Genomic DNA, 11,680 nt, shown 5'->3' on the forward strand with positions numbered 1-11,680 from the left:
TTGTAAATTAACCTATTATGCATTTTGGTGAAAAATCAGAGCCTTGCACGGTTGGTTCACTTTCGTATTTTTTATTTTCATTTTGTTGTATCCTTCAGACTTATTCTTTTTGTGTTTGTTTTGACAGAGCGTGTTTAAGAATCGTACGCCATGTTAGGGTTCTTAAATTTCTCTTTTTGTTACTTTTGGTATTTATTATCCCTTTGTACGATGTTACAAGTAATAAATGTGTTTAGTTCGCAAATTAAGCGTTTTGTGCAAATGCGAGCCTTTATGCTGTAGGTCCTTTATAACTATATTAAATTCGTATTTCGGCGTCTTCTTACGGGTATTTATTTTCGTTTTCATTTTGTTTGGGCGATGCGTTGTCGCCCTAACAAATGAAGTGGTGGTGGTGGGAGTGGCGGTGGAAAAACGTTTATTGAGCAAAAAAATAAAAAAATAAAAATAAAAATGCCGAAAGAAAACGAACCGAAATACGGATAAAAAATTGTAAAAACAGACCCAAGTTTAACCCCCTGCATTCATGAAAAAACCTATTCAAAGCGAAACCACACATTTTGTTTATTTGGTTACCGTACTTTTGGAATTTTAACAACTATTCTCTTTTTGGCATTTAGTAATTAAATTCATTCCGGCGAATCATCTCAGTTTGGTATACTGTGCCCGCTATATGTGTTAAATTTGCCGAATTCATTTTTGTGAAAATGCAGTGCGTCACACGGTTGTTAATTTTTGAGGCTTTTGTAATTCTGATTTCAGTTTTTTTTTTCGCTGCTCATAATTTGTCGTTATTGAGTGGACATATTTTTCATCTCGTTATTTCTTGCTTGTTGTTTTTAAGTTGTTCTTGATAAGTATTTTTTGTTTTAAAAGCGTCGTTCCACCAACCATCTCGATCCACCCCATTGTAAAGAATAAATGTTTTAGTTATCCCGTTAGGTATTTTGCGCAGGTGCAGAGCTTTACACGGCTGGTAATTTTTCACGATTTTTTATTCGTATATCGGTTCATTTTCTCTGGTCTTCTCTATTTTTGTATTTCTTTATAGAAGAGGTGTTTACGATACGACTTTTTTTATTTATTTCTTTTTTGTCTTGTTTCACCCCACCCACACTTATCCAGCTCCAAAGGTACCATCTTCCCACGGCTACAGATGAATTCATACACCCACAATACCCTACTTCATACCATGTACCCCATCCTCAACTTCGCCTGTTGCAAATACGTCCCCCTGGCACCCTTTACCATCCGATTGGGGGTGCCAACAAACCCCGCTTCGTCTCCTAATCCCCAAAGCGCATACGAGCAGTTGGTGGCCCGGCTGACCATTCGACTTCTCTTGGCCATCGCCGGACAGGGTGTACCCTGGAAAAGAGGAAACCGCCTACTAGACGGGTACCCAGATATGAGCACCTAATGCTCGAATTAATAAAATTAACTACCCCTCCTCCTATTCCCCCTCTTCCTCCTCTTCCTCATCCTCCCCCTCCTCCTCCTCCTTATTTTAAAAACGCCACCGTCCAATTACCTGCCTTCTCGCTATTACAATTAATTGCGTTGGGTTCACCAATATAGCATTTTCCTGAAAACCAGCGCGTTACAATGTTATATTTTGCCTTTCGGTTTGTTTTCTTTGAGATTACTATGTCTTACTGATTGCATCCGTGCGCACCACAAACGCGCTGCCGGAAAGCCAATTTGCTTTGACGATAACGATTGTCGAGGATAGCGCCCATGAAAAAAAACGCTCCCCGTGGTCGGAATCGAACCTGGGTCGCTCGCATTATAAAGTCGACGTCTACCCGACTGCGTCATACCGAGACGTTCGAAGCAGTTTGAATTTGGAAAGGGGTGCATTGACTTATACACCAAACTTATACACCAAAATCGTGCACCCCGCCGTCTAACCACGACGATAGTTGAACATTAACCGTTCTTTGTGCGAAATCAAATGGTGAGTTCTCGAACTCAAAGCTTCTATGATGAAAAGTCCAAGCTGCGTGCGAGTTCCAACCTTTCGAGGACTTCAAGTTCAAACTCAGACGACAACGAAGAAGTTCCTCACGAGTAAGCTTCGCATTCAAACATCGTCGTCGTTAGACGGAGGTGTGCATATTATTTCAGTTCAATGAGGGGGATGTATAAGATACATATTTTTATCTGCTTGGTTTAGTTTCGAATTTTTCAATATCGTGTTTTTTTCAAATCCTCTTCGACCACTTATCTTTATTTACGCTAATATAGTGATTATTTTTTGTGGGGTTGCCCAATCACGCATTTTTGGTGCAAATTCAGTAAGCTACATTGTTAATACATTTACAAGATTTTTAAGGCCACGTATACTTACCCCACTACCACGACATCCTAAATCCTGTCACACCCTGCATTTCCGCAAAAATGCAGAAGTGGCGCATTTAACACACTAGATTGCTATGCTAGCCTAAATGACAATTGGTCCCAGGGGATTTTAAAACATGAAAAAGTACCAAAAATTGAACAGGAATTACAAAAATGCACTGATGAAACCACAGATTAGTGTTTTATAAAATGCCCCCGCAAAAGGCAGAGCAACAAAAATTCAAGAAAGAAGACCGTGAATCCGGATTAAAAAAGTGTGAAAACAGACCAACCGCTAACGCCAAAAACAAAACATATGCAAAAAACACATTTTCAGCCAAAAACAGACCAACCGCTAACGCCAAAAACAAAACATATGCAAAAAACACATTTTCAGCCGAAAACAAGGAAATGGAGAAATAAAAAAATTAAGGGAAGCTTGCACTCACGCGCGAGTCTTGAATGGCGAAGGTGTTGAAGGGGATCATTGACGAACACAAAGTTAACTTTTAGTATCTTTTTCGTGTAGTGGTTGACGCCGGCGGCAAGACATTTCAATGACCTTATGCTGAGCAAGGCCAGAGTGAGCTCGTCATTTTTGTCGATGTTCTCGTATACGCCACTCTGCAAGCGCGACTTATCCCTTCTAGAGCATGCTTTGCACGCCGAGCCCCTCGAAGCACGGCCGAGCCCTCGAAGCACGGGGGGGTGTTGCCACGATAGGGCGAACGCTGTTTTTTTTTTTTTTTGTGGGTAATGTTGGCCTGGCTTCCTAAGTGGGTTCGCTTGGCTTGACGAAGGTCCACTCGAGGCGTGCGGCGAACGCTGGATTTTTTTTTTTTTTTGCCAATATTGACCGATTTGCCTAAGTGGGCATGCTGAGCTCGACGAACGTGCGCTCGAGCACGCGTGCACGAGCGCTCGTCATTTTCCTGGTATTTTTAATTGCGGACACCATACACAAACGATTGCTCAACAGCTTCGCTATTAAAAATCCAGATGATGCATTAAACCTTGGAATCGCGAAGCCTCAGCAAAGGTGTAAAATACCGGGCAGGTGTGTTAAGGACGGTGTCCTTGGTTCAGACGTCAAGTTACAGCTTCTAGTTATTCATATCTGCCAGCTGTGCTTAGAACTTACCCCTTACGTAATGACCGTACTGCAAACAGCATTAAAGGGCGTGATTTTGTGAATATACAAATATTTCTTAACACATTAGCGGCCAGTTAAGACGGGTTCCTCCGTAGATACTAAAGGTGACCTGAGTACAAAATACAACTTTGTGAAATTTGAAAGTGCAAGCCTTTAATGGACTCCTTAAAATGCTTCCTCTTGCATATCTATATTCTTATTGGATCATCACTTTAAAATCTAATGGTTTAACTGGAAATATTACCGTGCGAGCAATGACCATCTTTATGTTTCTTATGCGAATAGTAACATGCTAAAAACGAATGTATTGCCAACTCTCATGAAGGTCTTCCCAGGAACCTTGTGGTTTAATCATTGTTAACTTCTTTCTTCTGCCAACAAAGAAGTTTTGCCAGTTAGCACAGTTTGCATTGGACGTTACCAATTGAATAAGTGTTCCCTGTTTTCCATATTATGTTTACTAAACTCACCTTTCTATTCCCTTCCGAACGCAGAGTGAAAGGAAACATAAGCGGACTACGAGTTGTTGACGCTTCTGTAATGCCAGTCATTACGTCCGGAAACACTCATGCCCCTGTTATGATGATTGCCGCCAAGGCGGCCGATATGATTATTCAAGACGCAAAGGCTGAGGATGAGGGAATAAAATATAGGTAAAAATAACGGTTTCTATGCAACTGCTGAGACCACGATGGCCTGTGCAACAATAGTGAGAAAAACAAATAAATGTTTTTGTCAGACATTGCTCCGCTGTTTTTGGCTCCGCCAGATAGACGGATTTGTAAAAACAAGAAAAAAATAAATGTATACTTTTCCTGACATTTCACCCAGTTTATTATTTGCCGGTATGGTGTGCTGTAAAGTGCTCCATGCTGCGAAAAACCGTCGCTGTTATTTTCTGTTAATGAAGATGGCCGCCGCTGTAAAGTATAAACAAAACAACGCATGTGTAATTTGTTAGATTTGAGCCCGGACCTCTATGGTAGTAGCCGAATAAACTACCACTGCGCAATCTCCGCTTGTAAAATACGGCGTTCCCCATGGCACTGAACGTGACGCCACGTATGTAGAAGAAATGGAGCTGGTCAAGGTAATTTGGGTAAAAAACAAAGATGTAGCAGGTAAGGAATTGTTAAAACAAATACTGCGCCAGTGTCTTGCATTCAGAGCCCGTAAGCTGACACTGAGTTCTACGAGAAATTTTTTGTTGGATTGAGGTCCAACTTGTTGTATTGAAAATCTTGAGAGAGAGAGAGAGAGAGAGAGAGAGAGAGAGAGAGAGAGAGAGAGAGAGAGAGAAGAGAGACTTTATTAATTTAAAAGTGCTGGCGCCGTTAGGCACCAGATGGAGTAGGGTCCTCTTCATGGGCTCCATATGCTGTTCGGGCCTCCAGGCCCCTGGCGCTCAGTAGGGTCTGGTCCTCCAGGGTGGGGCTGAGCAGCAAAGTCTTCCATCGCTCAAGTAAGGCGTTGCCTTTCGGGGGAAGGGGAGTTGGGACGATGTTGGAAAAGTCGCACTCTCCAATTACGTGGCTGAGCATGCCGAGTCGTTTGCAGATAGTCGTATCGAGCTGGGTAAATTTTGTTTCGAAGTAGAGGGTGTGGAAAGGACTCAGCTTGAATTTGCCGATAGATGCATTGTTCTTGTCGATTTATGGAGTAGTGAGGGGGGGGATGTGCGATAACCTCACTGTAGTGTCTGAGTATTTCGCGGTAGCTAGTGATGGGTTGTTGCGCAGTTTCCTCGGCCCGGAGGGCAGCTTCGCGGGCCTGTTGATGGGCGAACTCATTGCCCTCGACTTGTATTGCGCTGGGACCCATATAAGCTCGGTTTTGGGATTTAGAGTGTCTTTTGGAGATTGCGTGTCGCTGTGAGAGACACTCACCCTTTTCTGTAGTTGCTGTATGCTCTCTGGCAGTGAGTGATGATGGTCTTGGTGCTAGGTTGAGTAAGGGCTATCGTTATGGCCACTTCCTCGGCCTCTTCGGAGGAGGTGTGACGAGGGAAGCGTGGCAGATGGGCTTGTAAATTGTCGTGATGGCTTTTGTTACCTATGTAGAGCCTGTGGGGAGTAAGGCATCTTTATAGCAGATCCTGTCGTTTTTGTCCAGGAGTTCGGCCAGGGCTTTAACTTTGGCCTTTCGGTAAGCGTTGTTGAAATTGGGGTTCATGTTCTAGGGGGTTGATTCACTTTCGATGATGGTGGCCCGGATCGTGGGTATGGGTCCTTTGGCTTGGTGGTAGGCTAACTGCCATCCGATTTTGGCTACGACGCCTCGTCCCGCTGGGGTCTGGTAGAGTCGGATTCGTTGGTTGGAGATATGAGCCTCTGTTAGCTCGAGGACGGTGTTGCGCTTGGCCATTTCCAGGAGGGTTTCGGTGGAGGAATGGACGGAGATGCCCAGGGCCAGTTCGATAGCTTTTCTTATTATTGCATCGAGTTGGTCATCGAGTTGGTCGATAACTTTTTTGAGAGTTGTAGTGGGGCTGACTATACTATTCGGGATATTACAAAGGCTCGAACCAGCCGAAGTGCGTCTTCCTCCTTGAGTCCCCTTTGACGATTGGTTACTCGCCGAATCATGTGCACGATCTTATCCGGCGTCGTTTTGAGTTTGGCGGTGACAGCCGCCCTTACCTTGCCGTTTTCTTGGCTGAGGAAGCCTGGGATCCGCACTTGATTTTAGGTTTGATGTCGGTGTCGCCGACGGTGAGGGTTATGGCAGGTGGTTCGCTCTTTTTTCTGCTTGGTGTTATAACGAGAAGCTCAAATTTTTGGGGAGAGCAGATGAGACCGCATGATTGTGCGTACTCTTTGACCTTGTTGGCTGCGTGCTGGTGGGCCTCTTCGATCCATTCGTCCGATCCCGCCCTGGAGGTCCATATGGGGATGTCATATGCATAGATAGCGTGGTCTATTCCTACTATATTGTGGAGGATTGCCGGAAGGGAGAGGAGAGCCAGGTTAAAGAGCACGGGAAGAGGGACAGACCTCGCGGGGTGCCCCGGTCGCCCAGTTGGATTGGCAGGGACGTTTCCTTTTTGATCGTGATGATTTCTGTGCGGTTGCTGAGGAAGTCTTTGGTGTATTTCAGAGATTTTTCGCTGCATCCCGTCTTGTTGAGATTGCCAAGTGAGCGACGTTGTCGAAAAGCCCCTTTTAGATCGAGGGCTAGGATGGTTCTTGGCGTTTGGTTTTTCGCTCTCTTGATGACAAGCTCGTGAAGTTGTCGCAGGACGTCGTGGGTGCTGAGATGTTCGGGGAAACCGTACATGGTTGTCGGCATCTGCTTACGGGCGTCCAGGTGTCGTTGGAGGCGTCTGAAAAGCATTCGTTCTACGCCTTTTCCTACGCGAAAGGTGAGTGAGATAGGTTGCATGTTGTCGATATGTGGTGTTTGTCCCGATCTGAGTACGAACCGGACCTCGGCTTATTTCAACTCTGTGAGTAGTAACCCTTGTTTCCGGGCGTTGTTGATGTGGGCTGTAGGAGCTCTGGGCGGCTCTTGTCACTGAGGTTGTTGAGTAACCGGTTGGTGATGGCGTCTGTCCCAGATGCGCTGCGTTGGTTAGATTTGTTAATTGCCACAATGAGCCCTTGATCTGAAAACGGGAGGTAAAGGTCTTGGTTGGTCGTTTTTCATTCCTCTGCAGTTCATTAGTAAATGAGCGTCGTACTTTTGTTTTTGTTTTGGTTAGTATGGGTTGTGGGAGGGTCACTGTGGGGAAGGCGCTCACCTAGGGTGCGTTTAGCTGGGCCTATCGAGGTTCTTTGGCATACTTTCTCCTCACCCGGCGGTGATCCCTGCCCTGACGCGGGCTTTCCGGCGTGTCTCATTGGTACTTTCAGGCTCCTTGGGGACTTGTGGTGTGTCATTAGTTGGGGGACCCTCCGGGCAGGAGATGTTAGGTGGGGCGTCGGGTTCACGCTCGGAGAGGGGTCTTCCAGCGGTTGTTCCTGTTGTTCTTGGGCTGGCTGCCCCTCCTTGCCCTGACTGTCCTCTCCTTACACTACTTTGCTGGTTTCCTCCACTGCAGGAGGTCTAGGGGCAGGAGGAGGTCCGGGCGGATGAGTGAGTTAAATGACAATGAATTCCTTCAAATGGGGCCGAGCGGGCGCTCGCTGCCTCGCCCTGGCCGCGTATGACATCGCGCACTAAAATCGCTGAAAATATGCTTGGCAAAATCCGTGACGATTTACAGTATCCAAGAGAGACAAAGTCGATGATTCACTGCGCCTGACAAAGCATATTACTGAAACATCAATTTTCAATCTTACAAAATATCAGACGATTCTTCACGTTTGTATTGCGCAATTTCGCCAAATTAGCGTGTTTGCCCGCAATGATTCGTCACGCAGAGGTTGTGGCAACGCACACCACGAGATCTTTCAAGAGCGTAAAACAGGGCCTTCTTTTCCCCGAGGTGGTGTTACCGTGCACCGTCATCATTCCTGCGGAAACCTGTGCGTTAACCTGTTTTAACGGCAGAGCTGTTTAAGCGCAGCGTTATCCGTAAGTCGCACCAAAAACCTCGCGCGTAGCGTTGACGTCACCTCGCGTTGCCTAGAAACCCCTCGTGCAGCTGTGCGTAGCTTCGGCCTCACTTTCCTAGCCTAGGCATAGCTCCACCGAGCCTCACCGGCACCTGTAAAGCCGGGGAGCCACTGCGGAACGCATGGAATAAATGCTCCTGTACAGCAGCATTGTTCAGGCTTGTGCGTGGGCTTGCGCCACGTGAGGAGCTCGCAAAAAATACCAAGAAAAAATACCGAGCGCACGTGACCGTGCGCTTCGTGAAGACAGCCGGCGTAGGCCAGCTCTACCTTCGAATAATGGTCTCCCCAGCGTGTGGCGTGATCTCTTGCGAGCTGTGCACTTCGCCAGTTCACGGTCGTTCGCGCCTAAAGTGGGAAGCACAGACGCTGAGTTAGCGAAGCCGGTAGCCGCGCGTTCTAGGTTGTGCTAACGCGGTCCACTTTGTGAGAGATGTGAAGGCCTGCGGACTTTTTAAAACGATCCGGGCCTGCCAGTCATCGATAATATTCACCAGCAAGTTGGGAAATCTATGTGAGGCGCAAGATCCGGATCTACGACGAACTAGAGGGCCGCCAGCACTGTGTTTATGCAGCCTTGCGTCACTAATGCAAGCTGTGCCAATGTTTTTGTTGTTAAACGAAGACGAGCACTTTCAAAATAAAAGCAAGATCAGCCTAACTAAGGGATAAGTGGTCTGGTTTGTTTTAAGCTCCCTTTGGCACACGCGCTTCGTTTCGGCTCCCGCTTCTCGCTTCGCCACCCGCGGACGGGCACCTCCTGCCCACCTGATTTCGCCACCAATCGAACCGGTACGATGCACGGATTCTCCTGATACCACTTTCGTCGTGATCCACCAAACAGGCGAGTAACCCTGTCAATTGCAAAATTCACGACCGCCAACGGAGGGCTAACCCTAACGCCACAGCGAGGATCAAAGCCGCCAAGATGGCGGGTCGAGCCAACTGTGTCGCCTGCTCGCAACGTGTCACAGCCAAGCAGCACTCTTTTCGCTGTGCTTCGTGTGGCAAGTGCGCGCACACAAAGTGCATTGCCTGGCCCGACGAGGATCTCCAACTTCTTCGACCTGGCGATCTTCCTTTCCATTGCAACGCTTGTTGGAAAGCGGCACCACCCGTCAAGCCCGACGAGAACACCGGACCGGCGGCAGAAAACGTTGCTCTCGACCACAGCGCATTCTTTCCCTACCCCGGCGATGTTGGTAGCCAACTGAGCAAGATGAATGACCTGCTCGTCAACGCCGTGGAAGGCATCTCATTTTTAACGGACGAGCTCAGCCAACTACGGGAGGAGCACGCCCGCCTTCGAAGCGAAACCACGAAGGCATCGGAAATACAGGCGGCCGCAATTGCGTGTCTTCAGAGTGAGGTGCGTGTCTTGCGCGAGGAGCTCCGCCACCGCGGGTCACCCCGAAAGCCCTCCGCAGTGCTTGACGCTCCTGCCACACAAAGCCCCCTCAGCAGCTCTGTCCCGGCCTCCTCACCCACCAGCCAGTCGCCCATACCGAGTTGCTTGAACGGCCCCCCTTCCGCGTGGAGCCCTCTTCGCCCCGGCGGCCTCAACAAAAGGCAACCCCGCAACCGCTTCCCCGAGGCTTCCGTTGGGGCAAACGAAAACAGCGACCTTCAGACCGTGCCCCGCCAGCCCCTCAAGAAAGCCTTGTTTGTGTACCGTCTTCACCCCGACACCTCAGTTCCAACCGTGCTGAAACTCGTCACGGATGTTTGTAAAGATGGCAGCGTCGTTTGCACGCGTCTAAAAACCAAGCACCCGAGCTACGCCTCCTTTCATGTTGCGGTAAGCGATGCGTGTTTTGATCTTGTGAATAAGTCGTCAGTGTGGCCGAGCGGGTGCTTATTCCGACAATTTGATGGCACCCTGCGGGAAGACCGTGCGCTGAAGCCCTCCGAAGTAAACGCCCCATGAGTATTTCTTTTTACTACCAAAACACACGAGGCCTACGGACAAAAGCGCAACAGTTGTTTGATAATGTGGTTCTTTTCGATCATGACGTATACTGCATTACTGAGACGTGGCTCTCAGACCAAATTGCTTCTACAGATTACTTCCCGGACGAGTACGCTGTCTTTCGCCATGACAGAGACTACGAACGAACCGGTCAAAAGTACGGTGGAGGAGCTTTAATCGTTCTGCGAAAGTCTATGGTTGCGTTTCGCCGAGCTGACCTCGAATTGGGAAATGAATGCGTTTGGGTCGAAACAAAGACAAACCGCGGAAAAAACCTGCTCATTGGCGTGTATTATATGCATCCAACTCTAGACTTCCCCGCATTCGCGTCCGTTTTTCAGCACCTCTCAGAAAGTATAGACCCTGGAAAGTACAACATTCTTTTATTCGGTGATTTCAACGTGCCCGGCCGGTGGTGGAATCCCGGGGAAAATGTTGGCAATTCTACCAAAGCCGCTCACTTGTTTAACTTTTTCTCATTCGCTGGATTGGCATATGCTGCACTTCCTCCTAACCCCGCAGGAAATGTCCTTGACATCGTCTTCTCCAACTTGACCTCCTTAGACCTTAAACACGCTCGAGAAGCCCTTGTTCCGGTCGACCCGTGGCATGAACCATTCACTGTCACGGCTTTACTACCGGTTGCCTATGAGCGGCGCATGGAGACCCCATTCTTTGATTTTCCCCGTGGCGATTACAATGCCCTCTACATAACGCTCCAGGAGACGAATTGGGAGCCAGTCTACACATCACATAATGCAGACGCAGCGGTGCAGCTGCTCATAAAAATTGTCCAAAAAGCAATGGACGAGCACATACCAAAAAAGTCTAAGCGCCCTCATCAATTCCCTTTCTGGTTCAGCAAAGAACTCCGCAGCGCGCTGCGCAGTAAGCGTCGATTCCACAAACTAAGGAAAGCTAAAAACGACACGTCCGCCGACACTAACTTCAAAGAACAGCGCTCACTTGTGAAAGTGCTGCTCGCTCGCGACAAAAAACATTTTTCGGACTTCACAGAATCTTCGCTCACCCGATCCCCGAGCGACTTCTGGCGGATCTTTAGCACGCGCACAAGAAAGGCCCCTGAGCGGATTACTCTGCAGGATGGCGACACCATCGTTTCCGACCCAGCCAGCATTGTTGAAATATTCACAAAACACTTCTCGTCCGCGTACTCCTCGTCACGCGACAGCGGCTTCCCGCTTCGGCTCGCGCAGATAGGTGATGTCATACACACGCCCAACATAACCGTTGAGGATGTCACGGCTGCTATCCGCAGCCTACCTTCGAAGAAATCCTCAGGCCATGATAACATCCCATGCTTCATTGTAAAAGGCTGCTCTGCCATTTTCGCGCCGTTGCTCTGCCACATTTTTTGTCTCTCGCTTGAAGAGCGGCACTTTCCGACAAATTGGAAACCCGGCGTTGTTTTTCCTCTCCATAAGTCCGGAAATGCGTCGGTGCCTGGGAACTACCGACCAATATCTCTCCTTTGTTCTTTCTCAAAAGTTTTCGAAAAAGTAGTACACCGTTATCTCTTGTCCAAAATCCGGCCCCTCATTCATCAGCACGGTTTTATACCTGCCCGGTCCGTCGAATCAAACCTTGCCTGCTTTCTGAGTGACGCCAGCAAGTACATACTTTCACGTCAACAAATGGATG

At 48.0% G+C, this 11,680-nt stretch overlaps 1 protein-coding gene across 1 annotated transcript in view; it reads left to right on the forward strand.

Annotated features, from left to right (window-relative positions):
* Window positions 1-4,208, forward strand: part of LOC144138090 (4-pyridoxate dehydrogenase-like) — a 156,844-nt gene extending 152,636 nt beyond the window's left edge. Inside the window, exon 11 of the mRNA XM_077670182.1 lies at window positions 3,988-4,208. Within this exon, the coding sequence (XP_077526308.1) occupies window positions 3,988-4,150 (163 nt within the window). The 3' untranslated portion in view covers window positions 4,151-4,208. The remainder of the gene's footprint in view (window positions 1-3,987) is intronic.
* Window positions 4,209-11,680: the final 7,472 nt, after the last annotated feature.

Source organism: Haemaphysalis longicornis, unplaced genomic scaffold (genome assembly GCF_048455015.1).
Source record: "Haemaphysalis longicornis isolate Haplotype H1 unplaced genomic scaffold, Haemaphysalis longicornis Haplotype H1 scaffold_5, whole genome shotgun sequence".
In the NCBI taxonomy this organism is placed as follows: domain Eukaryota; kingdom Metazoa; phylum Arthropoda; class Arachnida; order Ixodida; family Ixodidae; genus Haemaphysalis; species Haemaphysalis longicornis.